Genomic DNA, 17515 nt, shown 5'->3' with positions numbered 1-17515 from the left:
AGATAGCAACCCCGCCTCCAGGACGAGGCTCAGGTCTATCATACCGGAGGAGGGAGTAGCCCGGGAGAGATACTATGGAATCAGAGACATCATAAAGGAGGAAAGTTTCTGTTAAGCAGATCACGTCTGGTTTGACAGAAGCAACCTGTATGGAGAGATAAGTTAAGTTTGAACGAAGGCCCCGGATGTTTGAGGTCCATACCGTTAATGAAGAGGAAGGGGGAGCATCAGATACAGAACAGGGGGGAGGAGGGGTAGGGTAAGATGTGGAAGAGGTGGAAGAGGTAGGGAGAGCTGTTGAAGGTGTGTCAGAGATTTCAGAATAGCTCGGAGAAAGGGAAGGATGGGGCGGACAAAAGGTTTGATGGTGATTGGGTGAGCCACAATGAGGTGTTATTTGAGGAGGGGGAAGAGCGAGGCAGAAGGTTGGGGGAGATGGAGGTGAGAGTTTGAAGGTGGAAGAAGCGGGGAGGACGCTTTGAGGAGGGGGAGTGAGCGGGGGGAAATTGAGAAGCAATGAGGGTGGGGAGATTTGAAGGGGAGGGGTGAGGGGGGAGTTTGGGAGGGAAGGGACAAGGGGAGGGATTTGAAAGGGATGGGATATGGGGGAGATTTGGAGGGGAGGGGTGAGGCAGGAGTCTAGGAGGGGAGGGGCGAGGGGGTGTCTTGGCGGGGAGGGGTGAGGGAGTAGTTTAGGAGGGAGGGGGCAAGGGGGGAGATTTGAAAGGGATGGGTGATGGGGAAGATTTGGAGGGGAGGGGTGATGGGGAAGATTTGGAGGGGAGGGGTTATGGGGAAGATTTGGAGGGGAGGGGTGAGATTGGATTTTTGAAAGTGTACGATTTATGGGAAACGAACATTTATTGCAAAATGAGTTTCTTGTGACCTTCGAGTTAAAAATACGTTTAAGGACGCTGGATGGAGGATGGAGTGCAGGAGAGTTTAGGGAATGTAGAACAAAGGCACTATAGGAGATGGATATTTTTTTTGGGATGAATTGATTTGGTGAGCAAGTCGAAAGCAGCCTTTTAAAGAAGAAGAAGAAAAAGGTGTTATAAAATATGACGGAATACATAACTTGAGGGGAAAGTGTAAACATTGAAGGTTAATGAGTGAAAACTATCTGGGGAAATGGGGGAGAAACACGTGGTCGAAGAACGAACGAACGAATAAGAATGAATAAACGAATGAGAACAGAGAAGGAAATGTGTTTTTTTTTTTTTTTTTTTTTTTTTTTTTTTTTTTTTTTTTTTTTTTTTTTTTTTTTTTTTTTTTTTTTTTTTTTTTTTTTTTTTTTTTTTTTTTTTTGAGTTGAGATTTACACAAGGAAGTAGGCTATGGGTGAAAAGACTGGGAATACAGAGAACGAAAGTTATTGGATCACAAACGACGGACCACTGAGAGAAAAACAAAGCCTCAAGGTTGTACAGTGCACACTGTACAAGGCCTTGCTCGCGACACGGCAAACAGACGATCAATTTATGAAAGATAAACACCGAGAAACAACCAAAGTTGCACACAATAACTTCACACACCGAAAGATAAATACAGTTTCGACAAAATACAATTGTGAACAGACTTAACTTCGAAAAACGTGGAGACCGTGTGGAGCTTCGAAAATCCCTGCCGCCGTCTCCAAGATCTCGCCTGTTTCGTCTCGCCGTCTCGATCAGTTTGAAATTTATGGAGCATAATCTATGCAACAATTATATTAGAGAATATAAATTTATGATGCAATTGCTCACGTGGGCTGGCAGCCATATTGGATCGAAGAAAAAAAACTGAAGGGAAAACGTATAGGGAGGGCTTGGCAATTGTGAACATGACAGCTGTATTTGGCTGCGCATGGGAACCAACATGGCAGCCATATGATTTTTCAGGTTACAATTATTAGTGGAGTCAGGCCAGCTGTCCAACCAATGGGTGCAAAGCAGCATTACACACGGACAGACAAGCACATTATTATATCGATCACAATGGTCGTGGCATCCAACCACCCAGGCTCCTTTCAGTAATGCTGTATGTCACAGCCCCAGCACATTGCGCACACCAAACTCTACAGCTGCACCTCTGGGACTCCAAGCCTTGGAATCCGCTGCACTCTCTACCAATCACAAACTCATTTCATAATCCTAAAACTTTGCAAACAAACCTTAGCCAAAGACCTGTGATTGAAAATAAATATAATTCCATTAAGGCTGAAGGGCATTGCCATTTGTGCTCGTCAAACAACAGCACAAGTAATGTCAGAGGCTGCTAGCACGTGTGTGAACACGGTGCTGAATGTGTATTATCAGAGAAGAAAGGGCAGCTAGTGGAAGGATAGATGCGTGCTGTCCTGAGAACGTGGAATTCATTTATCCAGGGAGAATTGAGGAAGCAGTCCGTCCCCAAATACATGGACAAGATTTGAGTCCCAATTACACCAAATGAGGATGTCAGGCTTCTGGATTAGCGAATTCCTCAAATCGGGCTTCAGAAAGTTACATCTTGTGACAACCACATTTCAGATCTTTATCAAGGGTTGCTGCAAAACAGGTGGATGGCTTTATCCCACAAGGTCTGCTCCAAATCTGCACGTGTATACTTTTCCCTCAATTGAAAACACTATCTGGTTTATAAAGATACTTTTGTGTGACATTTAAGATAATGCTAATCTACTGAGACATCCACCAACATGACAATGCACCTTGACGTACCACTGTTTCTGCTGGGAACAACCACCGCTCTGGGATCGTTTGGAACCCCGCCTGAAGACAAGTCAACAGAGCACCATCCATCCATAAAGCAACACTTGATCCGAAGCAGGTATCGTGTCATATAACACCTGACGTCATTTCTCCCGACATTTGGGACTAAGTGTTAATAGCGACAGTGACGCCATTATTATTGATCGAGTGAATGGTTGTGGATTAATAACCCTGCGGCCTGCTGTTGGCTTAATGGTTAAGGTAGCTGGCTTAAGATCTTAGGGTCTTGAGTTGGAGCTTGAAAAGGAAAATTGAAAAAAACAGAAATTCCAGGAAATTGAAAAAACGATGCACCTCGATGTTGCAGTTTTATTGGCGCTTTTCTTGATGAGTTTCTTTGTTGGTTGGTCGGCTTGAGCTGTTCTAAGGTTCGCATGTGCCTGTATAGTGAGTTCACTACATGCAAGTTGCCTATTCGATGCCAACAAGGCCAGGCCAAATCTGACAAAAACCCAAACTTTGCTACGGTCCAAAGCAGGGTGCGCTTCATCGTTACCTCCGCCACCAAAGACGGACAGAGGTTATGTTTTCACCCCTGTATGTCTGTCTGTGAACAGGATATCTCAAAAAGTTATGAACGACATGACAAAACCCGGTGGATGAGTTGGTTAGGCGACAAGAACAAGCCGATTGGATTTTGGTTCAGATCCGGATCCAGATCCGGCCTATCAGTGGGATACAAACCGTAAACTGTTCAGACTGGTGGAGGTGTGCGCTCTACCTAGTGCCGTTGTAGTTGCATCTGCTGTCGTTTTGCGGGGGTGTAAGATAGGATGTCTTGTCGGGAGATTAAATGGGATACAAATTAAGGATTACAGGATTTGGATCTCAAGTTTATGAGGATCATCCCAAATGTCCTGCCACACTGCTTGTAACTTTTCAAGTAAAAGGTCAATGTGATCGCAAAATTGAACGAAACAATCCACCGAGCTGAGAGAAAGACATTTTACATCCTCCAGAGATTAACACAGTCACATGCACCACGTTAAGGACACTTTGCAAGGTAAATGTAAATGGAGTTGGCATGTTTAGCGTTCCTAAGTGAACCCAGGAACCGAGGTTCAAATCCCGTATACCATATCTATCAGCCCATTGTCCGCTGTCCTTGTAATTTACAATGAAGTCAACTGATGCACGTCTACAAATGTCTTTGTCCGACATGTGATTTATGTCCAAACCCCACTTCTTGTTTCGGCTTCTTTCATTTTTATTTTGGTCGCCACAATTCTGGTTGATCACAGTTCTCCACCTCTCAGTCTCCCATTCTTTTTCAATCCCACAACTTCAAAATACCTTGCCACCGCATCCTTCCATCTGGTTTTCGGCCTATCTCTTCTTCTTCTTCCCGGCAGGAAGAGACATACTCTGTCTCTGTCTGTCTGTCTGTCTCTCTCTGTCTGTCTGTCTCTCTCTCTCTCTGTCTCTGTCTCTGTCTCTCTCATCATCAAATGTCCAAACCAATTTAATCTCTTCTCGGCTACTTTCATCGATGCTTCCACAACCCTCACAGACCCCTTGATATACTGGTCCCTCATCCTGTCCTTTCTCGTCACTCCACACATCCACATCTCATTTATATACAGTTTCTGTTAACTCGTTCTTTGATGTTGCCCAAGTCTCTGCACTATATAACAATGCCGGTCTCATAACTGTCTTGTAAATTCTTCCTTTCGGTATTTGTCCATCACTCGTCTCAAAACAAAAACAGCATCACTTACTTTTCTTATGTACAAACTCCATTATGAGCCGAAATGTCATTAATATCAACTCCACTTTGTGAAAAGGAAAAAAAAATTAAATTACTACTCCACATGAAGTAGAGTAGATTTCATATTTGGTGCGGATATAGTTAATGGAGGATGGGCCAAAAGACCTCTTGCTCTGCCACATAATTATCAGAACAACAACTGTTACGATAATAACAAAACAACCACCGGAAGAAAGAGTGGGTGGAACATTTATACGAAGCAAACCTGACAAAGTGCAGCAAAGTTTGTGTTGTTAAAAGTGAATCCCCCTCGGATATCAATGGGGATTGACAAACACCGGTTTCCAAATCCCCCATTATCAATTGGAACATCAATTCATGGAAACGCCTGCTCACCGTTTGCAGATGGCGTGGAGGGTTGAAGTGATCTTTTTGTCAGACTCTAATCAACTTCCAGCCTCTCTAGTGACCCGTCGTGCTACGAGCGCTGCCAACCTGCATCCCATTCGCTCATTAGCTATTCCGCCACAGGCGGCGGCCATGACATGCGACGAGCGAAACGGAAATTCCTCTCAGGGCCTCGAGGGCCACACTCTATCCTTGTAATCAAACGAAGACGGTGGTATTTCTGACTTTTAAGAGCTGCACGTCCAGAAGCAGCAGATTAAGCTGCTTATTTGCTTCCACATATACCATGGTGAGGTTGGGGGGTGGGGCGGGGAACCGAAACGTACATTTTTTTTTCTGAAAAATCTTTGAAAATCATTAATCACAGTCAAATTTTTAGGGAAATTTTTTTTAGAATATTTTTGCTAATCATAGTGTGGAAAAAAGCCACAGTGTGTCGATTTTCGATTTTGCTAGTGACGTCAAACGATGGACTCGTCTTGATCCAAATGGCGGTTTTACATATAGAACGGTGCATGTCGAGCTAGTACCGATTCCACCGTCGTTAGTAACTCTTAAGGCTCCCAGTGTGATGAAACTCAGTGGGAGTGTGAATAAACTATTTGAGACAAAATTAGTGATGGAAACTCTTTCAGGGGAATTATACATGGAGCCGTATTGTTTCGAGCCTTATGCGAGCGATTCAGCCAAAAATGGTGTTCGTGAAGATGGCGGTGATGTTATGTTATGGATGGTGGTGTTAGTAGTGCAGATGAAAATAACGCTGGTCGATTCTTCACTACAGATTGGTAGGTTTGGTTTTTCCGTTCAATTGGATATTTATCAGGGATTTTGTATTAATTGATAAATCTGTTATATTACTCCAGAGAAAATACGGCACGACACAGCATGCACACAACACAGCATGCACACAACACAGCATGCACACAACACAGCATGCACACAACACAGCATGCACACAACACAGCATGCACACAACACAGCATGCACACAACACAGCATGCACACAACACAGCATGGACACAACACAGCATGCACACAACACAGCATGGACACAACACAGTACAGAAAACTCAGCACGGACACAACACAGCACGCACACAACACAGTACAGAACAACACAGCGTGGACACAACACAGTACAGAACAACACAGCACGGACACAACACAGTACAAAACAACACAGCATGCACACAACGCAGCACAGACCAACTTAGCACGGACACAACACAGCACGGACACAACACGGCACGGACACAACACGGCACGGACACAACACGGCACGGACACAACACGGCACGGACACAACACGGCACGGACACAACACGGCACAGACACAACACGGCACAGACACAACACAGCACGGACACAACACAGCACGGACACAACACAGCACAGACACAACACAGCACGGACACAACACAGCACGGACACAACACAGCACGGACACAACAGTACAGAACAACACAGCACGGACACCGCCCAGGTACACTCGGACACGGCCCAGGCACACTCGAACACGGCCCAGGCACATTCGGACACCTCCCAGGCACACGCGGACACCTCCCAGGCACACTCGGACACCTCCCAGGCACACTCGGACACCTCCCAGGCACACTCGGACACCTCCCAGGCACACTCGGACAACTCCCAGGCACACTCGGACACCTCCAACCAAATGGGTGATGAATGTTTTGTCCCAACTTTGCAGGCTGATCCCATATGCTATGCAGAGAGTGGGTCCTGTATGTTACAGGATAATCCAGTTTCATACTTTTCCAGGACGTCATTTGTGGCTGTGCTGTGTCATGCTGCATGTGTGTTGTGTCCATGTGTGTTGTGTCCATGTGTGTTGTGTCCATGTGTGTTGTGTCCATGTGTGTTGTGTCCATGTGTGTCGTGCCATGCCGTGTCGTGCCGTGCTTTATCATGCTGTGCTGTGTCGTGCCGTGCTTTGTCATGTCATGCCATGTTGATGTCCCACCCCAGGGGGATTGTGGGGGATGGTGGAGAGAGGGGGGGGGGGGGGGGTCGAGGGAGTTGTGGGGTGGTCGTGGGTATTGTTAGCTAGGGTGACGGTTGATGGGGGATTGCAGAGGGGGGAGTGGTGCTGGATGGTCTTACAGTTTCGAGTGACGGCTGTTTCTTCCGATTAATCGTGGGGGAATCTAGCCAATCGTGGCATCCTCTCTCAATCGTGGCAGATAACCACAACATCTAGCCATCTCTGTTGTTTTACAACAGTGCTCTTTGTAAAATGTTCCGAGCACAAAGCGACAATCTTGCAGGCCTGATCCACACTGGGGTATTTCAGACAAACCTCATCCAATTTCTGGCAACCATCGGATCTTTCGGCCATTTGTGTAGCATGAAACTATCTCGGCTTGTATTACTACAACCACCAAGGACACATCGACCCGGCATATTATTAATTGAAAATTTATCGCTGTTTGAGTTGAAGCGTACCACAATGTAAACCGTAAACAATATGGAAGTGGCAGTCGACTTCATGATGTGACGTCTCGGCTAATCGTGAAGATGATGATTTAGACTTTTAATTGCAAAATTACCGATTTTATTAGTCTATCCCACTGATGGGCCGGATCTGGATACAACCTGCCCACCTGTACAAAAAGTTTCGTCTGAATCCGTCCATAACGTTTTGCGTTATCGTGGTATATTTACTTTGTGGTCCTATCTCTCAATGGTGAAGCATCACTTAAAAATTCTAGTATCCGGATCCTCAACAAAATCTAATCAATTCATCCTTGTCATATCTGTAACCTGTCAACCAAATTTCTTAAGAATCCTTCCATAACTTTTTGAGACATCCTGCTCACAGACAAAGAAATAGGCAAACAGGGGTGAAAACATAACTTCCGTTCATCTTCGGTGGCAGAGGTAAAGGTACAGTACAGAAAAGGAATTGGAAAAAGCTTAAGATGCGATCACCACAAGTTCCAAATTCCAAAAAGCAAACAAGAGCGAAGTGGTGGCCTGAGCTACGAAAGAATCTTACAGCAGATTTCTCAGTTTTGGAAAGAGGAACGTCCTGATTTTTGAAAATAGGGAAGATCCGAATATTTTTAATTGAAAAAAACAAATCGATAATTTTTTTTAATCGTGATGGATTTTCGGATTTGCCAGATTATCGACATTGCACTGCAACAAGATGCGCATTCAATATTGCTTTCTGACTGATCGGAGGACTAGTTCCCAAAAATCAAAAAGGAATGCTCCATGAAAAAGACAGGAAGTAATAGTATGCTCAACTAGCACGTGGTTTTACCATGGAAACTAAAGTCACAAATAGTGACAATGCCTGACCCCGAAGTCACAAATAGTGACAACGAGTCTGAGATAAAAGGGAACTGTGTGAAGTTGGCAACGTTTTTGAACTGGAGCACTGGTCGCATGATCGGCCATAAGACAACCCGCGAAAAGTAAGGTAAGGGGCTTGTGTACTTTATTTGGTGTACAATATGTGCCAGACATGCGGACAAAACCAGAACAGGCATTCACGGACAAGTTCTTCGTGATATCGAGAAGTACATCGTCGGTACTTGTAGCTTGTTACATAAAATTGTAACTTGTTAACTAAGCAATGGTGTCACACATGATTGATTTGTCATGGTCGTGTGCCAAGGTACCATTGGTAGTGTTCTTGTGTTGAACCCAGGCCGTGGTCGGATGGCTTTGCATTATGAATATTCCAGTTGGATGTATGCTAAATATTTGTACAAAGGACAATAATCAGGAGGACAATACAAATGAGAGTGCTGACCATCACAAAAAATCCAGGATAATGATTGACAGCCTTCGCAGATTTTACAAACAAGAGATTCTGCTAAATGTGTGCTGAGGGATGTACAAAGATGTCTGGGCGGGGTGCTGGACATACCGGAGCGGAGACCGAGTGCGTCCAGGCATTCGGTGTGAAGGAAGAACAGTGTGGGTCCAACCGTGAAGAGCAGGTAATTGTCGTAGCGCTCGACCAACACGATGAGCACGAGGTCACCTACCAGGAAACTGTCACAGTGGAGGGCAGTTAGCCGGGCCGACGCATGCGATTGGGAATTGTAAAAACGCAGCTCCCATTTGCACTCACAACAGCTGTCAGAAAAAACTGAGAATGCACACGCGTTTGGCATCTCATCAACATGTGTATGTGTGCGTGTGCATCTCATCGTAGGTATGAAGTAGTTATGGCATCCTTCCGAAAAGATAAATTTCACTGAGACCAATATCACTTATCTCCTATGCTCATTATAAGAAATGATCCAAGACAGAAAATTCAAACGAGTTAAGGAAACGGAATAAAAAAGGGGACCTTTTCCAAATCTAACCGAAGCAGGCCTCAATCTCCAGCAGGCCTCGATCTCCACTCAATCCCCAGCTGGCCTCTATACCAAGCAATCCTCTGTACCCAGCAGGCCTCTGTACCCAGCAGGCCTCTGTACCCAGCAGTCCTCTGTACCCAGCAGTCCTCTGTACCCAGCAGGCCTCTGTACCAAGCAATCCTCTGTACCCAGCAGGCCTCTGTACCCAGCAGGCCTCTGTACCCAGCAGTCCTCTGTACCCAGCAGTCCTCTGTACCCAGCAGTCCTCTGTACCCAGCAGTCCTCTGTACCCAGCAGTCCTCTGTACCCAGCAGTCCTCTGTACCCAGCAGTCCTCTGTACCCAGCAGTCCTCTGTACCAAGCAGTCCTCTGTACCCAGCAGTCCTCTGTACCCAGCAGTCCTCTGTACCAAGCAGTCCTCTGTACCCAGCAGTCCTCTGTACCCAGCAGTCCTCTGTACCCAGCAGTCCTCTGTACCCAGCAGTCCCCTGTACCCAGCAGTCCCCTGTACCCAGCAGTCCCCTGTACCCAGCAGTCCCCTGTACCCAGCAGTCCCCTGTACCCAGCAGTCCCCTGTACCCAGCAGTCCCCTGTACCAAGCAGTCCCCTGTACCCAGCAGTCCCCTGTACCCAGCAGTCCCCTGTACCCAGCAGTCCCCTGTACCCAACAGTCCCCTGTACCCAGCAGTCCCCTGTACCAAGCAGTCCCCTGTACCAAGCAGTCCCCTGTACCCAGCAGTCCCCTGTACCAAGCAGTCCCCTGTACCCAGCAGTCCCCTGTACCCAGCAGTCCCCTGTACCAAGCAGTCCCCTGTACCCAGCAGTCCCCTGTACCCAGCAGTCCCCTGTACCCAGCAGTCCCCTGTACCCAGCAGTCCCCTGTACCCAGCAGTCCCCTGTACCAAACAGTCCCCTGTACCCAGCAGTCCCCTGTACCAAACAGTCCCCTGTACCCAGCAGTCCCCTGTACCAAGCAGTCCTCTGTACCCAGCAGTCCTCTGTACCAAGCAGTCCTCTGTACCAAGCAGTCCTCTGTACCATGCAGTCCTCTGTACCATGCAGTCCTCTGTACCCAGCAGTCCCCTGTACCCAGCAGTCCCCTGTACCCAGCAGTCCCCTGTACCCAGCAGTCCCCTGTACCCAGCAGTCCCCTGTACCCAGCAGTCCCCTGTACCCAGCAGTCCCCTGTACCCAGCAGTCCTCTGTACCATGCAGTCCTCTGTACCCAGCAGTCCCCTGTACCCAGCAGTCCCCTGTACCCAGCAGTCCCCTGTACCCAGCAGTCCTCTGTACCCAACAGTCCTCTGTACCCAGCAGTCCCCTGTACCAAGCAGTCCCCTGTACCCAGCAGTCCCCTGTACCCAGCAGTCCCCTGTACCCAGCAGTCCCCTGTACCCAGCAGTCCCCTGTACCAAACAGTCCCCTGTACCCAGCAGTCCCCTGTACCAAACAGTCCCCTGTACCCAGCAGTCCCCTGTACCAAGCAGTCCTCTGTACCCAGCAGTCCTCTGTACCAAGCAGTCCTCTGTACCAAGCAGTCCTCTGTACCATGCAGTCCTCTGTACCCAGCAGTCCCCTGTACCCAGCAGTCCCCTGTACCCAGCAGTCCCCTGTACCCAGCAGTCCCCTGTACCCAGCAGTCCCCTGTACCCAGCAGTCCCCTGTACCCAGCAGTCCTCTGTACCATGCAGTCCTCTGTACCATGCAGTCCTCTGTACCATGCAGTCCTCTGTACCCAGCAGTCCCCTGTACCCAGCAGTCCCCTGTACCCAGCAGTCCCCTGTACCCAGCAGTCCTCTGTACCCAACAGTCCTCTGTACCCAGCAGTCCTCTGTACCCAGCAGTCCTCTGTACCCAGCAGTCCTCTGTACCCAGCAGGCCTCTGTACCCAGCAGTCCTCTGTACCCAGCAGTCCTCTGTACCCAGCAGTCCTCTGTACCAAGCAGTCCTCTGTACCCAGCAGTCCTCTGTACCCAGCAGGCCTCTGTACCCAACAGTCCTCTGTACCCAGCAGTCCTCTGTACCCAGCAGGCTTCATGTTTGTTTCACCTTTCTTGTGCAAAGTTGTTGCAAATGGAGCTGCCTCACTGAGTGGTTGAGCAAACCACACATGTATGCAACTAAACAGTGTAAGCATGTTTTCTGTTTATTTTCTCAGTCACCTGATTCTTGGATTAAAAAAAAAAAATCTGATAAATCAATTTATCCCTTTTATTGTGTAATTGATTCACCTGTTAAATGCACTGTCTGAGGATGAACAGGTCTCATCCATTACATTTCAATGAATGTTCCATATAAACTGGAAAGGCAGATCTAAGGAGTTGCCGCAGCTTCTACGATACGAGATCATCTGGTCTCTCTTCAACAGCAATTCCACCGATACGAAGAGAGCGGTGTGTGTGTGTATAATTATGCATATGTGTACATGTGTGTGTCCAGGTGTGTGCATATAATTACTCGCGGATAGATATCTTTTCATGATGATGGGAAGCAGCAGACAGACTTTGAGACATCTGCATCGGACACACGAGATAAGGAGTATGAACATCAATGACCGAGAGAATACTGTTCATTATAACAAACCCTTGTCCCTCGTCATATTTTCACGTGGACAGCCAGCCAGCACCCAACCACAAGTGATCGTTGGTGGGATCTGTACATGCTGGAATCGAACGATTCCACAGATCAGCCGAATGAGCTACAATTTGCAGGAATCGACAACAGAGTGGATATTGTCATTCGTTTTCGGTCTCTATTCTAACATGACGGTTATATAATCAGGATTGTTACCAACTTTGCCCTCCAGGCATCCTTCAAACATTTTGCCCTCCAAACATTTTGCCCTCCAAACAACGGTGAGTCAAAATGGTGGAAATCTGAGGCACACGGTCTCTTATGAAATAACTTATTTAAACAAGACGAGGTCACGGAATAAAATCCTGGCCAATGACAGGAAACACAATAACTTACAATACACAAGACACTAACGCCGAATATGGTGCCACACACACACAACTCTCTGCGTACGGAACCGGGCTAGCAAGAGGGAAATAGCATATGGAGGAAATAGTTGTAGAATGGAGTCAGTTCGAGGAGCTGTTCCAGGTAGAATTGCAGGAGGGAGGGCCCCGATAGTACGAAGGCAGGAACAAGCATGTCGCTCACGAGGGCAGGGCGCCCCGGCAGCAAGAGACAGAAGAGGGAGTGCGTTCTAACGTGCAGAAAGTGGGCGAGGGACAAGCACATGCTTTTAGCAGCAGTTCCTCCTCCTTGCCAACTGATCGCAGTTTTCCAATCACCGCTCCATCCAGAATCTCTGCACCCCATCCCTCCCCTTTAACAAGGCTTTAACAATCATGACCAAGGGGTTGTCCACCCTCAGCACAGAGGATTAATCACCAACCAAGATGTTTAACCTAACACAGCCCAGGGACGTTTCAAGGCCTGCCTCCCACTCATTGACAGACAGCTGGGAGGAGGGACCGACTCCCTTAGTTTGTATGAGGGCAAAGCTCCATATAACCAACCCCTCACCACGAGCCCAACTTCACCCAGTTCAACACAGGATAACATGTGTCCAAGACATCTCAACTTGTCCAGTTTAAATTACACAAAGCTCGTCCCCTCGGCGAGCTATACAAAGGACAATATAACCCCACCACATGTCCTTAACAAACTTCAAAAAGTCAAAAGAATCGAAGCGATCTGTAATATACAAACTGCAACCAGGATTATCCCAGTTTAAGGCAATACAGTCACATGAAAAAGTAAGTACACCCCATGTAAAGTTTTGACTTTTTCAACATATTTCAACATACAGCTATTTGATCTTCATTTCAACAATATTGATAGATAAAGGTGATATAATATAACAAATATCATGAAACATTTACATTTTGTAGTCCATTGTATAATTTAAATAAACATAAATGCAAATTTTGCATGTGGAAAAAGTACGTACACCCCTACATTTATCACTCCTTCAAATACCTAAAATTAGAATCAGGTGCACCAGCTCAGGTGCAAATGATTAGAACATCGTTAGAGAGGATCTTGGAGGAACCTGTCTTATTTAAACCTCAGACATTTCGTTTGGTTTGCTCTTTGTTGTTGAAGTGTGCGGCGTCACCATGCCTAGATCAAAAGAGCTCTCTGAGGCCTTCAGAAAGAAGGTTATAGATGCCAACGAGTCTGGGAAGGGATTTTAAAAGATCTCCAAACAATTTGAAATCGATCATTTGACTGTCCGGAAGATCATCTACAAGTGGAGAAGATTCCAAACAACTGCCAACTTGTTCAGGCCAGGACGCCCCAGCAAGTTCAGCCCGAGAGCAGAGAGTAAGTTGCTGAAAGAAGTCTCTCAGGACACCAGAATGTCATCACGTGACCGACAGGTAGCTGTTGCCACTGTTGATGTCAAAGTGCACGAGTCCACCATTAGAAAGAGGCTGCACAAATTTGATCTACATGAGAGGTGTGCCAGGAGGAAACATTTGCTGTCCAGAAAGAACATCAGGGCAAGACTAAAGTTTGCCAATGAACACCTCGGCAAAGACCAGCACTTCTGGAACAATGTGCTCTGGACAGATGAGTCAAAGGTAGAGCTATTTGGCCACAGTACCAGAAGACATGTTTGGCGAAAACCAAAGACAGCATTTGACCACAAGAACCTGATACCAACTGTAAAGCATGGTGGTGGAAATATTATGGTTTGGGGCAGCTTTGCTGCATCAGGGCCTGGGCAGCTCACCATCATAGAATCCACTATGAATTCTTCATTGTACCAGAGGGTGCTTGAGGATAATGTGAGGCCATCTATCGGAAAGTTGAAGCTCAACCGAAGGTGGACCTTGCAACATGACAATGACCCTAAACATACCAGTAAATCCACCAGGGAATTTTTTTTTTTTTTTTTTTTTGTATACAAGATCGAGGCTCGTGAAAGAGCTAACATTAATCACACAAAAAGACAAACCGACACACAAAACACAAAAAACAAGGGGAGCGGCAGACAAGATGGGGAGAGAGTGGGAAGGACACAAAAGAGAGGGGGAAGGACACAAAAGAGAGGGGGAAGAGGGGGAAGGACACAAACACAACATTTGAGAGCAGGGACATCGGGAGGACTTGGGGGGAGGTGGGAGAGGATTAAAACATATGAACACTGCAAGGACTCTGGGGTGAATTACCGGGGGTAGAAAAGATCAAGGTTTTCGATGGGGGAAGATAAGAGATGGTGGTGAACAGCTGTTTTAAAGACCTGGAGGGAGGAGTGGGATTGAAGGGAGTGGGGGAGTTTGTTCCAGAGGCGGGAGAAAAGGGGAATGAAAGAGTGAAGGTGAGCAGAGAGCCTAGACTTTGGCAGTTTAACCATAAGAGGGTTGCAGGCAGATCTTGTGCGACCTGAAGGAATATTGGGGGGACAGAGCACAGAGAGAGCTGGGGGAGCAAGGCCGGAGAGGAGTCGGTAGAAGACAGAAAGACCACCAACCTGCCTGCGGTGAGTGAGTGAAAGGCCCTCGGCGTTGACTACATCGCAGGAGATTCCAATGATTCTGAAAGCTTTGGCCTCAACAGCGTGAAGCCGAGCAAGGTGTGAGGCAGGAGCACCAGCCCAGAGGGGGGAACAGTATTCCATTGAGCTGCGGATGAAAGCCTTGTATGTGGTGAGGAGCTCAGGTGTGCCAAGGAAGGACTTCGCATGACGGAGGATGCCCAGTCGGCGACTGGCTTTGGAGGCCAGCTTGGAAATGTGGTTTTCCCAAGAAAGATCATGGCAGATAGTGAGACCCAAAAGCTTGAGCGACAGAACTTCTTGGAGAGGATTGTTGAGAAAGTAGATGGGAGGGTTGTCCAGTCGGTCCTTTCGGAGAGACATTGAAAGAGAATGGCTGAAAAGAAAGAAATGGAGGGTTCTGGAATGGCCAAGTCAAAGCCCGGATCTAAATCCCATCAAGATGTTGTGGGGGGATTTGAAACGAGCTGTGCATGCAAGAAACCCCTCAAACATCAACAACAGGTATTTTAAGGCCATTTTCCCTGCTAGACCGGGGGTTAGCCTTGCGGTCCCCATGACAATCTTCTTCATTTTGCCCTATTTTCAGCATCTCCCTTGTTAACCCCCTTGCCCGCATTTCTTCTTCGACCATCTTTAGCCAAGTATTTCTCGGTCTTCCCCGTCCTCTACTTCCTTCTACATTCATTTCCATCACTCTTCTCAACCAGTCACTTTCATTCTTCCTCAACACATGACCAAACCATCTCAAACTGTTTCTCTTCTCAGCATCCATCACAGGCTCTATTCCCATCATCTTTCGCATTTCATCATTTGTCTTCCTCTCTCTCAACGACACTCCACACATCCACCGAACCATTTGCATTTCCACCCTTTCCAGCCTTCGTTGCTGCTCTACATTCATTACCCATGTCTCGCTCCCATAAATCATAACACTTCTCACACATGCAGCATACACCTTTCCCTTCAGCTTCAACGACACTCCCCTCCTCGTCAGCACGCCACTCGGTTCCCTCAAACCCCTCAAACATCGCACAGCTGAAAGAATTCTGCATGGAGGAGTGGGCAAAAATTTCTCCCAGTCGATGTCAGAGACTGGTAGACAGTTATAAAGAAACGCCTACTTGAGGTCGTTTCTGCCAAAGGGGGCAATACCACCTATTAGAGCCAAGGGTGTACATACTTTTTCCACATGCGAAATTTGCATTTATGTTTATTTAAATTATACAATGGACAACAAAATGTAAATGTTTCATGATATTTGTTATATTATATCAACTTCATCTATCAATATTGTTGAAATCAAGATCAAATAGCTGTATTTTGAAATATGTTGAAAAAGTCAAAACTTTACATGGGGTGTACTTACTTTTTCACATGACTGCACATACATCACACAACAGTAAGAGAGGGCAGTCAACATTCAATGTCTGATAATCCCATGTATGAGGGTACATACCAGCTTCTCTGTTGGACCACTTCCTTCTGCCTTTGGCTGCATTTTCTATGAGAGCAGACCAAGGGAATAAAATAAATAAATGGAGATGGGTTGGGTACCAAGAATAAATACCGATTCACTTTTGGCACGAACGATAACACAAGCACATCGTAATATAGCTCCTCGGGCATCGTGCTCGTGTGTACCTTATGTCCCACTTCTGAGGACCCAGTGGTTTTCTGCACGTCACTCAATTCTCTGTAAAATATCAAAATTCACTTAATTCTCCCACTCCTGAAAGAACTTAGTCTGGAATCCCAAGAACTTGGATTGTGGTGTCGTACTGACAGACAAACCTGTCAGGAAGAGCTTTATCTAGCATAACTTGGCCAGCTTCTCCTCCATCAGTGCCTTCAAACGCCGGGGACGCACCGTCATCTGAACGGCCAAGATCGGGAGAGTCCTGTCCCGAGTGAGCCTGGACTACAGCCAGGCCTAGCCCGGAGGTCTGCAGCAGTTGGCCCTCAAGCTGCTTCTTCTCAGAAAGCAGAGCTGCACGATCAGCCGACAAGCTCTGAATCAGGTCTGCGGATCGCAAACAAATGAGACAGTTGTCAATGAGCTTGGTGAAAATATCTCTGCCCATATCCTTGCCTCGCCCACAAGTGGCTGTGCCATGAGCATTATTCCCTTATGTGTGGGTTCACATACACATGTGGTGTACTACTCGATAATCCCAAAACCTTTGCAAAGTGTTTCTATTTTAATGCCTATGATGACACTCATTTCAGCAATGCTTTAATCGTCATCATTTTCATTAATCAGTTGTATCTTCAGTTGTCCATAAATATTGAACACACCATAATTATTTGGGCTGAGGAGGTAGTTGGAAACCAGCAAAGATTCCAAGTAATTTAGGCTCATAAAAGAAAAATGTAATGTTGGCAATGAGTATAGTTAAAACTAGAATGACACTCTTCGACTTCGTGATGTCGACCGATATGCCTCCGCCCACATTATTACATCATTATACATACTTGTGCCAAGTTTGATTTAAATCCCTTCAGCTGTTCTCAAATAGCACATTTTTACCTGACATGACCTTTGATGCCAAAATGTAATCAGTTCATCTTTTCGTCATCACATATACTTGTACAAAGTTTTGTCAAAATCCCATCATTAGTGCATAAGTTAGCACAACAACATAATTTTTACCTAACAGGACCTCTGGCCTTTGACCTCTTGATGCCAAAATCAAATCAGTTCATCTTTGCATCATCATACATACTTCTACCAACTTTGGTCAAAATCCCATCACTGGTTCAAAAGTTATCATGGTAAGAGGATTTTTTTACC

The 17515-nt window shown here is 46.5% G+C and overlaps 1 protein-coding gene across 3 annotated transcripts in view; it reads right to left on the bottom strand.

Moving 5' to 3' along the window:
• Positions 1–17515, bottom strand: part of LOC137438687 (RB1-inducible coiled-coil protein 1) — a 135103-nt gene that overhangs the window by 32252 nt on the left and 85336 nt on the right. For all 3 annotated transcript variants that reach the window (XM_068133937.2, XM_068133938.2, XM_068133939.2), the window contains 5 exons: positions 16516–16744; positions 16366–16417; positions 16181–16225; positions 11664–11719; positions 8768–8895 (listed from right to left, as the gene is read on the bottom strand). In XM_068133937.2, the coding sequence (XP_067990038.2) occupies positions 8768–8895; positions 11664–11719; positions 16181–16225; positions 16366–16417; positions 16516–16744 (510 nt within the window). The remainder of the gene's footprint in view (positions 1–8767; positions 8896–11663; positions 11720–16180; positions 16226–16365; positions 16418–16515; positions 16745–17515) is intronic.

This window comes from Myxine glutinosa, chromosome 13 (assembly GCF_964187855.1).
Source record: "Myxine glutinosa chromosome 13, kmMyxGlut1.1, whole genome shotgun sequence".
In the NCBI taxonomy this organism is placed as follows: domain Eukaryota; kingdom Metazoa; phylum Chordata; class Myxini; order Myxiniformes; family Myxinidae; genus Myxine; species Myxine glutinosa.
The sequence above is the reverse complement of the archived record's forward strand: the minus strand, read 5'-3'. Positions and strand labels throughout refer to the sequence as shown.